The sequence below is a fragment of the Polyodon spathula genome, chromosome 4 (assembly GCF_017654505.1).
Source record: "Polyodon spathula isolate WHYD16114869_AA chromosome 4, ASM1765450v1, whole genome shotgun sequence".
Classification (NCBI taxonomy): Eukaryota; Metazoa; Chordata; class Actinopteri; order Acipenseriformes; family Polyodontidae; genus Polyodon; species Polyodon spathula.
The window spans coordinates 84,443,531-84,463,405 of NC_054537.1; the positions used below are offsets into that span (position 1 = coordinate 84,443,531).

The 19,875-nt window shown below is 41.4% G+C and overlaps 1 protein-coding gene across 1 annotated transcript in view; it reads right to left on the bottom strand.

Moving 5' to 3' along the window:
- Window positions 1-3,555: 3,555 nt before the first annotated feature.
- Window positions 3,556-19,875, bottom strand: part of LOC121314997 (RUN domain-containing protein 3B-like) — a 39,727-nt gene continuing 23,407 nt past the window's right edge. The window contains exons 5-11 of the mRNA XM_041248824.1: window positions 19,422-19,511; window positions 17,922-18,002; window positions 17,145-17,298; window positions 10,010-10,167; window positions 9,084-9,230; window positions 8,679-8,800; window positions 3,556-5,728 (exon numbers count right to left, since the gene is read on the bottom strand). Coding sequence (XP_041104758.1) covers window positions 5,583-5,728; window positions 8,679-8,800; window positions 9,084-9,230; window positions 10,010-10,167; window positions 17,145-17,298; window positions 17,922-18,002; window positions 19,422-19,511 — 898 coding nt within the window. The 3' untranslated portion in view covers window positions 3,556-5,582. The remainder of the gene's footprint in view (window positions 5,729-8,678; window positions 8,801-9,083; window positions 9,231-10,009; window positions 10,168-17,144; window positions 17,299-17,921; window positions 18,003-19,421; window positions 19,512-19,875) is intronic.

The following is a 19,875-nucleotide window of genomic DNA, read 5'->3' on the forward strand; positions in this document are numbered from 1 at the left end:
GTTTTATTGTTACCATATATTAGTAGTAATTGTACAGTATTTTTTTCATGGTACCAGTAGTAGTAGTCTGATTTGAAGACAACTGGCTAATAGTATAGTTGAACTGATATTTTCAACAGCATTATTTTATTGTTATACATTTATATATACACACCTTACTGCAATCTCAATTGTGTTTCTTATTTAAAGATAAGCGTTCATTAATTCCACATATTTGACGCATATATACTGTGTTTACTTTTCTTTTTACACAGCTGAAGAAGGGCTTTTGTCCAAAACGTCCTGAAATAGACTTTAACAATTTCAAACTTTTGTGTACAGCCCAATAAAAAACATTATATATATATAGTGGCAGAGTAGAGGGAGGAGAGAAACAAAATGTAGCCGAGGGATTGATACAGGACTACATTCCCCAGAATACCTTGGGTGGGCTTATTGGCTATTGAGCCCATAATAAGACGTACCTGCTTGTGATCAAGCAGGCAGGTGTATAAAAGCAGGTCTAAATGTTTGGTCTGGGATCTGCGAGACTGTTATGGCCTTAAGGAAGCCTTTGGGGACAGGCCCAACAAATATAAAAGAAAAGATATTTAATACTAAAGTACAGGTACATGTAATTTTGGTTGGTGGTAAACAGCGTAGCTGTCCGGTTTAATAGTTAAAACTGATACAAGTTTAGTTAGCACGCCTTGGTGGAGTTAGGCTTTTGTTTTGTTTATTTAGTTTTGTTCATAAATAAATATACAGGCACCATCCCTGTTTTACAGTCCAATACAGTCTGTTGTCCTATTTATACAAGAAGACAGTGAAAAGGTCCCCCACTGCCACAATATATATATATATATATATATATATATATATATATATATATATATATATATATATATATATATATATATGTGTGTGTGTGTGCGTGTATATATATATATATATTACACACACACACACACAGTGGAACTCCGTTTATTCACGTGCTTGAGGGGACGGGTCCACGGATGTGTGAAATCTGCAGATAAATGGTAGTAATGTAAACCAAATTAGCGTTTACTGAATAAGCAATAAAATATATTACAAAGACAGAAGAATGTTTTAAAATCAGTTTACTTTGACAGTGTTACTCCCAAGCAAAATCTAAATGCGATCCACAACCCAACCTTTTTCCCTAGCTTTTTCTGTGACAAAAAAAAAGAATAATACAAAATAAAAAAAATCCAAAGCCACAAGAGGATAAGACATGTTATGGCTATTCAGCCCATCAGCGCTCACAATTTTCCTATAAATATATCTGTGTCTAGCAGCTAGAAATATGACAAGATATTATCGTTAATTTATTCCACGCATTAATATTAAATAATGGTAGCTAAGTGTTACTAGTTTTTCCTGGGATTTTCACACACACACACACACACACACACACACACACATATACATATATATATATATATATATATATATATATATATATATATATACTAAACAAAACTAAACTACAAGCCAAACAAGCCTGCTGGGTATTTTTAACTTGTCTTACATTTCAACAAAATACCAACAGAAGTTTTTGGTTTTTTTTCATAACAGCTTTTTCACTGCTGCAATGTGTTCTTTTGAACATTGAGAAAGTCCACCCTAGTCTTTTGTTTCAGTGAGGCAAAATATGTTTGCTGGGATTCACAAAGTAACAGCCTTAAGAGAACTCATTTTACAGAATTGGTATCCTTCTGCTGCTCATACCAAGAAAAGTGAATTTATGCCAAAAATAACGCTTTGCATTTAGGCCAAAAAGTTCTATTTTAGTTTAGTCAGACCACAAAACTTTTTGCCACATGGCTACAGTATCTCTATTACTCAAGAAAGCCCACCTTGATTCAAACAGGATTCAAGGTGGGCTTTCTTGAGTAATTGCTTCCTTCTTGCCACCCTAATACAGGCCAGATTTGTGGAGTGCTTGGGATATTGTTGTCACATGCACACTTTGACCAGTCTTGGCCATAAAAGCCTGTAGCTCTTGCAAAGTTGCCACTGGTCTCTTGGTAGCCTCTCTGATCAGTCTCCTTCTTGCTCTGTCATCCAATTTGGAGGGATGGCCTGATCTAGGGAGGGCCTTGGCGGTGCCATACACCTTCCACTTCTTAATAATCGTCTTGACCGTGCTCCAAGGGATATTCAAAGCCTTTGATATTTTTTTATACCCATCCCCTGATCTGTGCCTTTCAACAACTTTGTCCCGGAGTTCTTTTGAAAGCGCCTTGGTGCTCATGGTTGAGTATTTGCTTTGAAATGCACTACCCAGCAGAGGGAACCTACAGGAACTGCTGAATGTATCCTGAAATCATGTGAATCACTACAATTTAACACAGGTGGAGGCCACTTAACTTGGTGTGTGATTTTAAAGGAGATTGGTTACACCTGAGCTAATTTAGCATTGCTATTACAAGGGGGGTGGACACTTATCTAACCAAGCTACTTCAGTTTTTATTTTTAATTCATTTTCTACAAATTTCTGGAATATTTTTTTCACTTGGAAGTTGTGGGGTCGGATGTGTAGATCCAACGCAGGTTAAATTATACAGAAATAATCTTTTAAAAAAACAAACAAAAAAACAGCGCACAAGATGATTGCAAACATCAAACAAGAAGTAGTGACAAGTTGAAGCTACTTACTCTTTATTATAACATCTGTATGCAATTCAAAACTTGAACAAGTATGATCCTTGTCACTTTTTGCCCAGTTCTATGGGAATGTGCAGCCTTACTGCATCTATAGTTGCTCAGAAGAGGAGTAAACAGTGACCACCCCAGAGAGGGAAAGCAAAAGCCTCTCAATACATCTGTGATTTAAATCATGAAGACAGGGCTCTCCCTGGCGTTCTACATACTCTTTTACAGAGAATTGCTAGGCACTCTCCTGCAGGGTTTGATCTAGCTTTTTTAAACATGGATCAGTATAGATGAAGAGAATCCAATTGCAATGCCAGCATTATTCATTTTTTCACCTATTTTAACATTTAGGAATAAATGATTGATTATTATAGGTACTGATGTTTTCTGAAACTTGTACGTTGTGCCAAATCTTGAGCATATTAAAAGTGGGTGTTTTTATTGTTTTTAAAAGCCATACTGTGTTTCATTATAAATTTCATGTACCAGTATAATGGATTTTTGGCTGTGAATAAAAACCAGTATTAAGGAAACGCACAATTTTTGTGTTTTGAATTTTACATTTAAAATCCAGATTATTATTAATGAGACATAGGCCAATCTCCTATGGCAATTCATAATCCACAAAATTATGTTATGTCAATTTGTGCATAACAAAACTAAACAAACATACTGGCCTTGGTCAGATATTTACAAAGGGTTAGACATTTTAGATATGCAACATAGAGCCATTTGTAGACCCTAAAGGTCTTCATTTATAGAGGTGGAGGCACCATTTCATATGCCCAAATGCCATTAACCTTTGAATGAGAGGTGTTGCTCGAAACAAGCTGACACCTAATTTACTGAGCTATCCAAGACTATCCTGGGAACAGTTTGGTGAAACTTTGCGTCAGATTTTATTTCAACATTATGATCTTATACGTGGTGTTTTTTGTCTACTGAAGATACAACTTTTTCCTTTTAAGCAAGTGCAATATCTTTAGGGAGCCCCACTTTCAACAGGTCTGGTTTGTCCCTGGAATGCATGTTATAATATTAGGGGATATAGGGGTTAAAACAAAGTTTAGAATCTTAAGTTTGCAGATACAAAAAAGGTTTTATTGTGCATGCAATTTATTTCAAACAAACATACAGGAAGTCAACAATCGTGTTAACAAGACAAAACGCACATCATGTTTGGTATTGCATTCTTGAGATCTGAAGGGATTCCCAAAACACAATCTATACAGTAATGTGGGTCAAGACAAAAGAAGAAACCCCATCTACAGTACAATGGCACCTTCTATTAGAAGACATTGGAGCTGCAAGCATGGTAGAAAAAAACAATTTATAATAAACATAAATAGTGAAATGGCAAGGAGCAGCTCTCTGTAAATGATGACTAACTCTCCACTACCACTCGGAACCCAGCTGGGACAAAAACACTAGATTTAGCTTGCAGCCAGCAAGACAAAATGAGAGATGAAGTTAATACTGGAACACTGAAACCACTCGATACAATTGCAAACAGGGTAAGTGGAATGTGTACACTGGGTAGCACATAGGACAGCTGAACGAAGCAAGAAACTCCACTGCAATCATAAAGCTATTGTAAAAGAACACCACAAACACTGAATTTACATAAAGTACAAAACTGACTTCAAAATAATTAAAATATAAATACAGATTGTGAGGGGGCTAAAGGCTTAAAAAAAAAAAAACAACTGACAATTATTGTGTTAATGTTATTAATAAGAACAAGATGCACTGCAGGGGAAATTTGAGATAGCAGCAGTGAATAAATCCTTGCACCAGTGTGTGAGGTGATCATAAAATATATTTTAACCCCTGGTCGCTATATAAAACGACAGAATAGGTAGCAGTATGTTTATCTAGCAGCTTTAGCAGATATAAAAATGTTGGTTTTCAGGATTAAAATATAAAAATTAAAGTAAACTCCCAAATGTTTGGGTTGGTTTTTCAGCTCAAATGTTCAACATTAAGGGTGGGCCAACCAATGCCAGAGGTTGACCTGACCTTTGAAAAATCTAAAAAGTATTTAACCTCTAAAATAGTACAGACAACAGAATACGCCAATACAGAGTTTTACCCCTTTCTTCTTTTTTGCATGCTTTACAAACATGCCACTTAAAACTGTAACACTAAGTGTACAGTATATGCAATGTTGTCTTATTAACTAAATATGTGCCTTGGTGTCAGGGGTTGCATGTTACCACTGACGAAAGGCACAAACGAGAGGTTTACTGATGCGATAGAATTAACCAGGTAAAGGACAGAATCTGACTCATCGCTTGACTGAGGCCTTTAAAATACAAACTGTGATAGTACCATAATCATTACAAAAGTATACATATGGCACAACATAAGCCTGAATTCTGTCTAGAATCTGAATTATACACAACTTATCTTTAAATTAAAAGTGATATAGTAAAAATAAAAAATACATTCAAGTAAAGTTCAAGGCAGCTAAAAAGTCCCTCTGCTACTGAGAGTATTCAAAGCAGAGCAAGTGAAACCTGACGGGAATAAGACGATGGACATCAAAGACTACCATCATGGGTCTAAGGGTGCTTTAGTCAATGCACAATAGTGAAGGAGAGCTTCCATCCTGGGGACAGCATTTCAATTTATATATATATTTTCATTGACTGCACATTTGTATATATATTTATTGACTGCACTTTTGTATTGCTCTGTGAAGAATGTTCATCCCACAGCAGCAGTTTAGTAGCCGTATAGCCAAGACTGGTCACATTCAATAAAAGCAGCAAAAATGACACTAGTCTTGGCTCCAAAGACCACTAGGTTTAAAACAGTATGCAAAGTCTCTCCCAAGCTTTTAATTTGCCTGTTTGTTTTTGACAAAGTAAAATGTTGCCATAGTGTATACGGTCTGAAGCTCCTTCAGGAAGCAGGTGTTCTCATGAGGGTGTGAGGCCCGGGCTGGCCATCTCTGTGGTGGGGCTCGCGAGACATTCGCTTGACTTGAGGCTGGCTAGAGACTTGTAGCTAGCAACGGTTGTCAGAGAGCCACATAAACCCAGCAATGAAGGGGTATCTTCCTTGCCTAGGGAAAAGAAGGTACCAGGGTTTATTGTAATTGTTACTTCAAAATACTATACATGCAGATTAAACCAACTCTTTCTAAAAAAGAAAGCAACACATTATTTTCAATTTCTCCCTTAATAATCCAGCAACATTTGCTCAGGTAATAAAATACAACTCATGTATTTCCATTTAAAATGTCTCAATACCACTGCCATAGTTCAAGTTCAAATTACTCAGTATGTAAGTGGTTTCACAGACGTAGATTAGCTCATACAACAAAACATGACATTTAACATTGCGGTAACAATTACCAAGTCAGAAGTAACCTATATGTTTTTTTTCACATTCATGAAAGCAATGTTTATTCTTTACATTTTTAGTAAACAAAATAAAGTTACACTTGTTCTTAACAGTGCTTCCAACATCACACTAAAACATTTACTGCTAGAAAAACCGTTAAGAACAAATAATGTATACATTCATACTGATGCCTTTGGAATTCAAGTAACAAAATAGGAGGTCTAACAAATGCATCCTCCTCAAACTGGGGGTTTTACCTGCTGTATATATAGTCGAGGATTAGTGTGAATCAGGGTTTGGGAAACCAGACACAGACCATTCAAATTCAAATCTGTTTTTGAGAGTTATATTATGGCATCAACAGAAATATTTACATTATAGCTGGTACAGCTCTGGTGCAGTGGAGTATTTTTAATGGCGCTTGTTTTTTTGATTGCTTTTTTGGATAAAGTTCCTTTAACTTATAACTACTGTAAATTTGCATGGTAAGTTTGCAGTTTTCCCATACTTTTCGCATGGGGTTATTATGCATTTATCATAGTTTTCATGTGCTTTACAATGCTCATTCTTTGCAATATGCTTTATTATCAAACACTTTACTATGCTTTTACTATGGGGAAACTTTTTAGGGATTATTTTTGTATTTTATTTGGATATGTGTTCAGGGACAGTCCTGTCTCAAGCTCTTGTGAACAGACCAACAAGGCGTCAACTACCTAACAAAGAAACAGTGAAGGGCCATTATACCTTTTCTCTTTTTCCACTGGTAACAGAATCCTATTAAAGCCTACACTGATGAATTCACACAATTATTTAGCAGTTTACCTGGGTAAACATCTGACTATACATTGCATTGACTGGCGATAGTTACACATGCTTTATCATACTTTCATTATACATTATTGCTTTCCTAAGCTTTTAGAATGTATACCACTTTCTTAGAGCACAGGGAGAGGAAAGCTAACCAGCATTAAAAACAAATTATATATATATATATATATATATATATATATATATATATATATATATATATATATATATATATATATATATATATATATATATACACACACACACACACACACACACACACACACACACATATATATATATATATATATATATATATATATATATATATATAGAGAGAGAGAGAGAGAGAGTGTAAATGAACCTTGCGGCTTGGGTTCGTAGCCCCTTTAAAATTGACCCATTTTTGAAATGTTTTAATAGCATTTCCATGCTGTTTTATTAGTTACAGAAATCAACAACCAAATAAACAAAATCAAAACAAAATCTAATTCAGTTTTTGGAGTGCTAACTAAACTGTTCAGGAACTTCACTAATAAACAGGACAGCTAAGCTGTTTACCTATTACCCCCCCCAAAAAAAAAAACACACGAACAAAACCACACAGTACCTTTCCAGCGGGCTCTCCACACAGCAGCCCCGAATAAACTGGCTGCACCTCTTAAATACCCTGCACCTGGTTCTAATTTACAATTACCTCCAGGTGCAGGGGATAATTAATAAAACAATTAATAATACAATTAAATTAAACCATAATACAATCAAACAGAATTAAAATTAACCTAAACATGCATTTGCACGTGTTTTTTTTTTAAGTAGGGAAAATCCGACCCTCCCCTGCGACCTTACAATATATACAGCTCTGGAAAAAATTAAGAGACCACTGCAAAAGTATCAGTTTCTCTGGTTTTACTATTTATAGGTATGTGTTTGGGTCAAATGAACATTTTTTTTATTCTATAAACTACTGAACATTGTCAGAGCAGAAGGAAGCAAGTTTTCTTCCAGGACAACCTTGTACTTGGCTTGATTCATGCGCCCTTCACAAAGACAAATCTGTCCGATTCCAGCCTTGCTGAAGCACCCCCAATTGAGTCCAATTTTCAGCTTAGCCCAACACCTGGTCATCTAATGGTTAGATGGAGACCTGGAGAGGCCTACAAGCCACAGTGTCTCGCACCCACTGTGAAATGTGGTGGAGGATCGGTGATGATCTGGGGGTGCTTCAGCAAGGCTGGAATCGGGCAGCTTTGGCATGAATCAAGCCAAGTACAAGGTTGTCCTGGAAGAAAACTTCTGCTCTGACAATGTTCCCCAACTCTGAGGATTGGTTTTTCCAGCAGGACAATGCTCCATGCCACACAGACAGGTCAATCAAGGTGTGGATGGAGGACCACCAGATCAAGACCCTGTCATGGCCAGCCCAATTTCCAGACCTGAACCCCACTGAAAACCTCTGGAATGCGATCAAGAGGAAGATGGATGGTCACAAGCCATGAAAGACTGGTGGAGAGCATGCCAAGACACATGAAAGCTGTGCTTGAAAATCAGGGTTATTCCTCCAAATATTGATTTCTGAACTCTTCCTAAGTTAAAACATTAGTATTGTGTTGTTCAAAAATGAATATGAACTTATATGAACTTACATTTTCTGCAAATAAATGCTCTAAATGACAACATTTTTATTTAGAATTTGGGAGAAATGTTGTCAGTAGTTTATAGAATAAAACAAAAATGTTCATTTTACCCAAACACATACCTATAAATAGTAAAACCAGAGAAACTGATAATTTTGCAGTGGTCTCAATTTTTTACAGAGCTGTGTGTGTGTGTGTGTATGTGTGTATATATATATATACCTTCACTTTGTGTGTTTGAACCTTTCAATTTGCCATCCGAGCCCTGTAAGTGAGCAGGATCCAAAGAGTTCCGAGACAGGCTGATATCTGCAGACAGCTGCTCCAGACTGTGGAAACTCTTTCTGCCATAAAAATACAAAGCAAATTAGCATTTGGCCATCAAAACAAAGGGCATACAGTGCTGCTCACAAACTAAGTAATGTAACTCTTCCATAATATATGTTTCGTAAGTCTGACATTTTTCTGTATGAGTGCACCATGAATATATTAACAGTACTCAAAAGAAATAATTCATGCAGTAGTTATCCATTGTCCCAGTGTCGTACCTCCCATCGACCAAATGCACCCGATATATTTCTATACTAATTTATCACACAAAGAACAAAAGCTGAGTGAAACACATACTCCTCCCACTGTAAAGCGTGCTTCCTGTTGAGCACTGTATCCAAGGCAACAGCATTGGTATCCAGCGCACCAGGCGAAGGCCACTGATTGGTTAGGTGGGCTGTTAGCTCCTGTCGTGATCTTAGGTCATGGTTCTTTAACACAGTCCTAAGAAAATAACATTGTACATGAAAACAGGAATTCTAACATAACTGATTTGTCTTTTGTACACCGTGTATAGATGCAGAACCTTGCTAATGTTTTTAAAAGCCTTTGTTAGTTCCTTTTAATACTATCCTCACTTTGTAACTTATCCTTGAACCCTTTCATTTTCTTTTCATCTTTTGGTAACTATGAGAAGTCTCTTAGTTTGGTCAAGCTCACTTCTCCAGGTGCATCAGTGCATCATATCTCCCTTCGAATTGAGTGAATCCCATGTAACCTGCCACCGCACTGAGATTCACTTCCTGTGCAGCATACAGGTTTGGATAAAACTGGACCTCAACTAAGTTAATATGATCAGCAAATTATTTACCAATCATATAAATCCACAGGCAGATGAGACTGACCGATTAGTTAAATAATGATTGGCACCAAAGCTGCCAAATAACTTTGATCTAAATGATCTTGTTGCCAAGAACTAAGGTAAATAAATCATTCATTGGCATTGGTTAATTTCAAGAATATTTTAATGATTGCTTAGTTTCTGTGACGAGACATGTGATGCTCATGGACTGTGTAAAATAGTGGATGCAATGCATTCGCATAGGATGAAAAGCAGATAAAGTCCGTCCCAGGAGCAGTACCAGCATTAAAAGTAGTGAGTACAGGTAGAATTTCACCCCTGGTTACAACCATGATATTCGCGTTCATTACAACTCTGCCTCTCCAGCAGATGTCATTATTATGCAGTGCTAGATGGAGAATCAAATTCTACGTTTACTTACAGCTGGTCCTGCAGCTCCAGAACAATGTATTCAAGTTGTTCTTTTTCTAGTTTGTGATTCACATCTGTATCCTCCAGCCTCTGGAGAAGGGCTTTGTTTTGAGAGACAGACTCAGACAGTTGGGCTTCTCGGAGACGTACCAGCTCTTCCAGGTAACCCTGAAAAAACCGACAACGAGAATCTGTCATTGTGGCAAAGTGGCTAGTGGAGGGGAACAGGTGTAGCGGTGATGCGATGCAGGAGTGACAGGCAGACAACAGTTTCCAGTGAAAAAGGTGCTTTTATTTATAATACAGGTCTGGTGACCGTTAAATAATAAATCCCCGGCTATACACAACAATGTGTAAAGCGCGGGGATAGCAATAATAGGGCACAGTCCCGAACAAAACAAACACACGGTCACCAGTCCTGGGTGAGTGCAATTGTGCTGGTGGTGGCAAGCACAGGTATTTCGTGACGGTGGTTCAGTAGTGATTCGGATCGTGCTGACCCTCGGCGACAGCTCTGGATTTGTGCTTCAACTGTCTGGTGGTGCAAAACACGGACAATTACTACACAGACAAACACAAAACACGTAACCCGTCTTTTCTTTTAATAATGAGAGCTCCTCTCTCGGTCCTTCTCTCTCCACGCGTTTACCCAAACGAAGGAAAAGATCAGCGTTACCCTGGCCCCTATATGTAATCCCGCATGATATCTAGGTAAATGGTTGCAGCTGCCTTATTACTTGCAGCTGCCTCTCGTTTACCTTTCAAATCAATACGGTCTTACAACAAAGTCGCGCTTCTTTCCAGGCTGACCCACTTCCCTGACCCGGAAACAAACTGTCAGGCCAGCCCTTCCAGATACTTCTCCTCCCGTTCTTTAGCGCCCTCACAGGTCAGGAGGAAGATTCATCACCAGAACTCATCTTTCCGTCACATATCCCACCGCTCAGAGTGGAGCCGAAGGAACACTCGGCTAAATCTACCTTCCCCATTACTCCCCCCTCCCGGGAAAAATAATCCGCATTTTGGTGGTCTTTCCCCGCACGGTGTACCATGTGGTACATGAAGGGCTGCAATGCCAGATACCACCGAGTTATCCGGGCATTGCTGTCCTTCATTGTGCTTAACCACTTGAGTGGGGCGTGGTCTGTGACCAGATCAAATGAGTGTCCCAGCAGGTAGTATCGTAAAGAGTGAGTAGCCCATTTAATGGCTAAACACTCTTTTTCGACTACGGAGTAGTTGCGTTCCCGAGGTAACATTTTTTTACTCAGGTACAATATCGGGTGTTCTACTCCAGCTACTTTTTGGGACAAGACTGCACCCAAACCTACATCCGATGCGTCGGTGTGGAGGATGAATCTCTTGGTGAAATCCGGTGTGATAAGAGTGGGGGCCTGGCAAAGTGTACGCTTAATAGTATCAAACGCTCCCTGACACTCAGCTGACCATTTAATTAAATTTGGAGCACTCTTTTTGGTGAGGTCGACTAACGGGTTAACCACTGTGGCGTACTCGGGGATGAAGCGGCGGTAATAACCGGCTAAGCCCAGTAGTGACCTCACCTGAGTCTTGGTTTTGGGGATCGCTGCATCAACCAAAGCCTGGATTTTGGTGACTACAGGTCTCACCCTTCCATTCCCCATTAAAAATCCCAAATATTGAGTCTCTGTTTTGGCAAACGCACATTTCCTCAAGTTAGCTGTCAGCCGGGCTGCCCTTAGAGACTGAAGAACGGCTGTAACCCTAGCCAAATGCTCTCGCCAGGTGGAGCTGTATATCACCACGTCATCAATATACGCTGCTGCATATTCATGATGTGGGCGTAAAACCTGGTCCATCAGTCTCTGAAAGGCAGCGGGCGCACCATGTAGCCCAAATGGCATGGTTTTAAAGTGGAACAGCCCTTCTGGTGTTGAAAATGCGGTTTTCTCTCTGGAGCTGTGTTCGGGTTAAAGGGATTTGCCAGTATCCCTTCGTCAGGTCCAGAGTGGAAATAAACCTCGCTTTTCCCAGTCTGTCTAAAAGTTCGTCGACCCGAGGCATGGGATATGCATCGAACTTAGCAATAGCGTTCACCTTTCTGAAATCCACGCAGAAGCGGTTGGTGCCGTCTTTCTTAGCCACTATGACGATCGGACTGCACCACTCGCTCCTGGAAGGTTCAATCACCCCAAGCTCGAGCATATCCCATACCTCTTTGCGAACGCCACTTCGTCGACTTTCTGGGATCCGGTACGGTCTCTCTCGCACTGTGACACCTGGTGGAGAGATAATGTCATATTCAACTAAGTTTGTCCTGCCGGGCACGTCAGAAAAAACATCGCTGAACTCCTCAATAAGCTTACGCAGCTCTCTTTGCTGATCCGGAACCAATTGTTCCCCCATAGAAATCGCTCTTGTGCTCGGGGTCTCTGGACAGGGACCTAAATCATCCTCCATATTGCCTGGGGCTATAAATAAGACCTCCCTTGCCTGCCAGGGCTTTAACAAATTGACATGATAAATTTCACGTTCATTTCGGCGATCGGGCTGTCTAATTTCATAATTTACTTTCCCTATAGCCCGAATCACCTCATACGGCCCCTGCCATTTAGCACACAGTTTTGATTCAGATGAGCAGCATTACCTTGTCCCCTGGTCGAAAGGTTCGAATCCGTGCATTTTTGTTGTAATGCTGCTGTTGTCGGTGCTGAGCCGATCTGAGGTTGTCTTGGGCCAAACGACCGACCAAATCCAGGCGATCTCTTAGTAGGAGCACATACTTCACTACATTTTTAGACGAGCCTTTGTGCTCCTCCCACCCCTCCCTCAGCAGGTCGAGAATGCCGCGAGGCTGCCGGCCGTACAGGAGCTCAAAGGGGGAGAACCCCGTTGAACTCTGCGGCACTTCTCTCACCGCAAAAAGGAGGTAGGGAAGAAGCGATGCCCAATGTTTCTGCTCCTGTGTTACAAATCGCCTCAGCATCGACTTTAAGGTCTGATTAAAACGTTCAACCAAACCGTCCGATTGTGGATGATAAACGGACGTCCTGATGGGACGTATTTTTAATATTTTGTACACCTGCTGTAACGTATTGGACAAAAAATTGGTTCCGTGATCAGTCAAAATCTCCTTGGGGATCCCTACTCTAGCCATAATCTGCGCTAACTCGGTGGCTATTGCAGCTGCACTAGTGGACCTCAATGGAACTGCCTCTGGGTATCGCGTTGCATAATCCACCACTACTAATATATGCGTATACCCAGAGTCAGAAGGTAGCAAAGGGCCCATTATGTCCATTGCAGTGCGCTCGAACGGAGTGGAAATAATCGGCAGTGGGACCAAAGGGGCAGGGCGCACTCGACCCGGCGCTACTCGCTGGCAGTATGGGCATGTGGCTACATATCTCGACACATCAGTATGAAGACCGAGCCAATAGAATCGAGCCAATATCCGTTCCCTCGTCTTCTCGGCTCCGAGGTGCCCCGCAAAAGGGATATCATGCGCCAGCCTCATGACCTCGGTCCGACAAGACGGGGGAACCAATAATTGTGTTACAGGCTGTCCTGTGCCCGCGGCTAGGTTTACCCTATATAGTAATTGCCCCTTTATACTGAAATGTGGATATACTAGCGGCCCAGCGCCATCAACATCCTTACCTTCAATGGACCGGACCTGCCCCCAAGCGTGCACCAGTGACGGGTCGTTCTTTTGGCCCCACACTAGGTCCGCGCTTGAGTACCACGGGTCCGGTATATTGAGAGGGGCTGGAATAACCTCTGCCCTAGTCGGCCCAGTAACCTCGCTCTCTCGGTCACACTGCGTTCCCACTCCCTTCGACTGGCGTTTGTTACCATTACAGCACTCTCCCACCAGACCCCAGCCTTGTCTCAAAGACGCTCCCTCCCATTTCGCGGTCCGTCTCTCCTTATTTGTTTTTCTAGGACGGAACAGAGGGGAAAACATTTCAGTATGAAAAAGAAACACATCACCAATCCGTTCCTTTTTCCCTTTTTCTGCCACGTTTACGTGTGTGGCTGAGACTGCCATTATTTGCACCAATTCTTTGAATTTTGGCCAGTCTCGGCCCAGAATAACTGGGTGCGGCAACCTTTCCGCCACCCCGACTACAAGGTGACGTTTTATCGGTCCTACCGATAAATATACTTTTAGGGTGGGGTATGCCGCCGTGTCTCCATGGATACAGGAGATGGCCACCTGACCTTGTGGCCGCCACGACACACCGCCCAAGAGAGCTGTCCTGATCAAGGTTTGCTCACACCCTGTGTCCACTAACGCGTGGGTTTTCACATTCCCTAAAACCACGTCAATCAGACAGGGCCCCTCCCAACCGTTTTCCCCCTGCTTACCCGTTCCAGGTGTCCAGTTGCATGCAGCCACGTCACACTCCATAGCAGCGGGGCATGACCTGGCCCTATGTCCTGGCTGGTTACACCTAAAACAGAGTGGGGGGACAGAGGGGGCATAGGTTAAATATCTGTCCCGCTGCTGGTAGGGCAACGGGGCAGGGGCAACACCTCTACCCCAGCTGGGGGCCATCCTCGGTCTCCATGGGGGGGAGGCAAGGGGGCCCAACGGGGTCGGCGGTCTGGGAGGTCTGGGTGCCGGGACCGAGGGTGATGGTGGTGGTGTTGGAGGAGAGGGAGGGAGAGGTTGGTTCCTGAGCAGGGCAGGGGTTGACAGGATCCCGACCCGGGCTGACGTCAAGGAGTCCTCAAAAATCTTCGGCCAATTTGACCGCCTCCTCCAGGGTGTCAGGGTTGTGGCGCCGTACCCACGCCTGGGTTTCGGCGCCGACCACATGGCAGAATTGTTCCACCACAATGGCTTCCCCCATTTGTTGAGCGGTCTTCTTCTCTGGGGTCAGCCAATGGACCATGTGGTCGCACAACCGCTGTGCCACCACCCTGGGGCGTGTCTCCGGGGCTCTCCGGTATTCGCGGAACCGCGTCCGGTGGGTCTCCGCGGTGATGTTGAGACGACGGAGGATAGCCTGCTTGACTAGGTCATAGTCAGTGGCGTACTGGTCGCTCAGGGCTTGGTAAGCTGCCTGCGCTTCCCCGACCAGGCAAGGTCCTAGCTGGCTTGCCCAGAACTCCCGAGGCCATCCCGCCGCGGTTGCCAGCCGCTCGAACGCCACCAAAAATGCCTCCGGATCATCCTCCGCCGTCATTTTCATGGCCCGTGCCTTCGGGGCCGACATCAATGATGTTCCGGTAGGGGTCGCTCCTGCGGCAACGATCAGCCCTACCCGTTCAATGAGCGCCGTATAGCGCTCCTCCCTCCGTCTCTCCTCTGCATCCCGTCTGATCTCTAGTGCCTGCAGCAGCTCCGCCAATGCGTCACGGTCCATCCCACTCTGACACTACGTGTGGCAAAGTGGCTAGTGGAGGGGAACAGGTGTAGCGGTGATGCGATGCAGGAGTGACAGGCAGACAACAGTTTCCAGTGAAAAAGGTGCTTTTATTTATAATCCAGGTCTGGTGACCGTTAAATAATAAATCCCCGGCTATACACAACAATGTGTAAAGCGCGGGGATAGCAATAATAGGGCACAGTCCCGAACAAAACAAACACACGGTCACCAGTCCTGGGTGAGTGCAATTGTGCTGGTGGTCAGTGCAAACACAGGTATTTCGTGACGGTGGTGCAGTGGTGATCTGGATCGTGCTGACCCTCTGCGACAGCTCCGGATTTGTGCTTCAACTGTCTGGTGGTGCAAAACACGGACAATTATTACTCAGACAAACACAAAACACGTAACCCGTCTTTTCTTTTAATAATGAGAGCTCCTCTCTCGGTCCTTCTCTCTCCATGCGTTTACCCAAACGAAGGAAAAGATCAGCGTTACCCTGGCCCCTATATGTAATCCCGCATGATATCTAGGTAAATGGTTGCAGCTGCCTTATTACTTGCAGCTGCCTCTCGTTTACCTTTCAAATCAATATGGTCTTACAACAGAGTCGCGCTTCTTTCCAGGCTGACCCACTTCCCTGACCTGGAAACGAACTGTCAGGCCAGCCCTTCCAGATACTTCTCCTCCCGTTCTTTAGCGCCCTCACAGGTCGGGAGGAAGATTCATCACCAGAACTCATCTTTCCGTCACAGTCATCTACTGTAGGTGTTTCAGATAATAGCAGATTTATTCACTCATCCCCTTTTCATCCTCTTCATTTAAACTGTGTGGGATACATACGACATTTTATTAATTTAATAACGATTTAGAACAATTTCACATCTAAAATGTTTGTTTTGTTTGTAATCATTCCGAATGGTTCAGTGTTGTAACGATCGAATATGTCATTTTGATATACAAGATTACTATTTTCTTTTGAGTTGACAGAATGATGTGCCTCATTCTGGTCACGTCATCAATGGACAAAGGTATGAAAACTTTACTTCTCTGCTGCCTCCAACTGCTAGGTCTCGTTCTTCTGTGTCGGTCAACAGAAGGGTGCCTATATCTGGGGTTGCAGTAGGCGGTTAGACTGGGCAACGTTTGCAGGAACTTGTGTGGGTGGCATTGAGACACACCACGTCTAGGAAGTGCTTAACAACTAACCATTTCTGTAACACATTCTGCTTTGGTAAAAAAACAGTCATAAGAAATTGGATTGGCATGCATTGAGCTGCAAAGGCTGAATATTGAGAAATACTCTCCTTAAACCTTTTAGTGCTTATGACGAGAAGGCTTTAAAATGTAAACACCCGAGGCTGTACATGACACCTTGTTTGACCTCCAGAACCTAGGCTTTCAATCAAGTAGGTATGATTCTTCCAATTTAATTACCATTTAATCATTTTCTGACCACAGGCACTATTTTGTTTAGCTCCAAAATATGTGCTTTCTTCATCACAAGAGAGTTTGTTTCACAGACACCAATTAGCTGTAATCTTGAACTATGCTACCTAAAGTAGCATTAGGTAGTCCAAGAGTAGTGCTAATCAGGGTCACTGAAGCCAGCATATATAGTATTACAGTAAGTAAAGAAAAATAAAATCTTGTATTAAATAAAGCAAGATATTTTGCTTTCAGATTAAAAAAAAAAAAGAACATCCTAATATCAAGAATTACAATAAAACCCTTGACTAATTAATTTTTCTGCACAGGGTGGACATCTAAATGTAGCTATTGCCCTCTTACCTTCTGCTCTGAGGCCAGTCTGTATTTCTGTTCTACTCTCTTACACTTGTTGTACCAGCTGCCCTCATCCATGATGTTCTCAGGGGTGCTGCTCTCGCTCCCGCTGCTACCCAGAGTCCTCAGCTCCTCCTCATCACTGCTGATGCTGTCAGAGCTGCAAAGGACACAGCTGTAAATACGTTTCCCATTTGGATCTGGCATCATGAACTGGCCATAGAGAACATTCAAACACTTCATGCCACAATTCCTAAACATATAATAATAGGATAGTTTTGGACAGTGGTTTAATGCACAGGGTTTTCAACCGTGGACATGAAACCTCCAGACAGAAGGGATACAGTTTAAAAAAAAAAAAAAAAAAAAAAAAAAAAAAAAGTTTTAATGCAGTATGTCCAGATTTTCACATTTAAGGTATAACATGCCATTCCTTGTTTAAAAAATTAAACTCCTACTGTAATTTGTTTTCATACTGTTACCATATAATATTAAATGTGTATATAATAAAGTCTACCAAATGACTCAAAGTTCTGGTTTCTTCGTTAATTTAATATCCAATCCTGTTCTATTTTGCATTTCCTGTTTTCACAGAATTCTGCCTTATATAGCATTACATTATTATTATTTTTATTTTTTTAATAAATATTTTTTTAAAACAAAAAAGCTCTTTACACGTTTATTCAAACTTGTTTGAAATAGGCAAACGATCTAAACAGGGGTCACCAGCACTGGCAAATTCACCTCTGAGACGGAAACAGATTACAAAAAAACTGTACATACCTTTGCATGAACTTCAGATAGGGTGTATAGTCTATAACAGCAGGGCAGTTACCATCAAGGCCTTCACCCTTCAGACAAAAACTAAAAGAAAGAAAGAAAGAACCTATTTGAAACTAAATATATCTGAGGCTTTATGTAAAAAAAAAAAAAAAAAAAAAAAAAAAAGTGTGACTAAAAAGTGACTCATTTAAATCATAACCTGCTAGGATTATAATATTGAATTTCATAAAAACTGCATTTCAAGTTTACAGATGAAACTGCAAACTGCCATAAAACAAAATCATTTCTAATTACATTGGTGCTTTAGTAAATGATGTGGTCCGTTATAGAATGGGACACTCACTGCCAGCTACCCGTTACTGTACAATCAAAGGTAATTCCCTAATAAAAAGAATCCCTAATCCTACAGAATTAACATTTAGCACCTTCGCCAAGATATCAGAAAAGCTTGTGTTGTGTAAACCAGCACTGCCAAAGAAAACAAAAATCTGAGCTACACCTCAACATACAATACTTTCTCACTGCATCATAATGCCACTGAACCTTTTAATCCAGTCTTGCAAAGTCAGTTACTGGAGGCAAAATAAAAACCTTATTGATTATTCACCACCCACGACAAATCCAATCTTTGACCAAGATCTGAAACTGAGTTTATTTGAAACTCCCATCACAGGATACTGGCTGCTCACAGTCTCTCTCCAGGGGTGAGAGTAGATTCATTATCCCCATTCATACTGCGTTCTGTCTAGGCAGGCAGTCAGTCGTTCAGGAAATGAAAGGTCAACACGGCAAACACTGAAGGAAGTGAAGGATTATAAAATGTGTATCTGTGTGTGCTGCTTTCTCATTCCACTTCAACCCACACAGTCCCTGTCACCGATATCATTTAGTTCATTTTATCTGCCTAATTTGGACTTGCTGTTCAATGGGCATATATAGCAGACAGTACCGTGTGGCGCACTGTTGTTACAGATTTTGACCCCACTTGTAAGACAAGCTCTATAAGCACACCTGCAGTCACGTCTTGATTTTTACTCCTGTTAAATATTAAAACACTTATCCATAATTAAGGTTATGCCTCTGCGAATGCATACAAAACAAAGGAAGCTATTCTGAAGACAGAAAAACAGGTGTATATAAAAGCTGAAATTAGACAGAGATTAAAATACTTCTCACAACGTGCGTGGAAGCGAAAGAACACAGAGGATGAGTTTTACTTCCCTTGGTATTGAGAGTCTGCAGCCACTGGGTGTTTCCTTGTAAAAATACATGAACAGAGAGATCCTACTTAGCAGAGCCCTGCAGCTGTCTTATAGAGATAGACCTTTCTGAAAAGCAGACTGGCTTCAGGATTATAACAACCTCAGACGGTTAACTCACAGTGCATGGTTATCCTCCTTAGCCATGAAAGGGAAAATCGTACAGCCTGTGTCTTGCTTTACCACAGAGATCAGATATGAAGTGCAGGCTGGAAGCAAACAGATGTATTTGAAGGAGTACCTAAAATCGATGGCATTGAGTCCAATCAGCATGTCGGCGAGCAGGTTCGCTTCCTCTCCCAGCATAACTGCTCCATCTTCATAAAACCTCCTGTGGGAAGAGAAGCCACGTTTAGTTCCTGCTTGTGACAGCCCGTTAGGTATTGATTTGATTTGCACAATAATTCTACTTTAGTGTACAACTGAGTAAGTCTGCAGGCCACTGAAGCTTAAAGACGCTGTAAGAGATACAGGTAAACTCAGACATTGCATATTTTATCAGGGTATACTGTGTACAGTAGTTATAAAAAATACATAAAGCGGTCTATTTTTTAGAAAAACAAACATTTTTACTACAGAAAAACTGACTTGTCTTTTGAATTTTACATTTAATCTAATCCAACAAAAAAGCATCCATACTTTGCACCCATTTGTACTGGTTGAGATATACACTAACTGTTGACATTTTCACATCA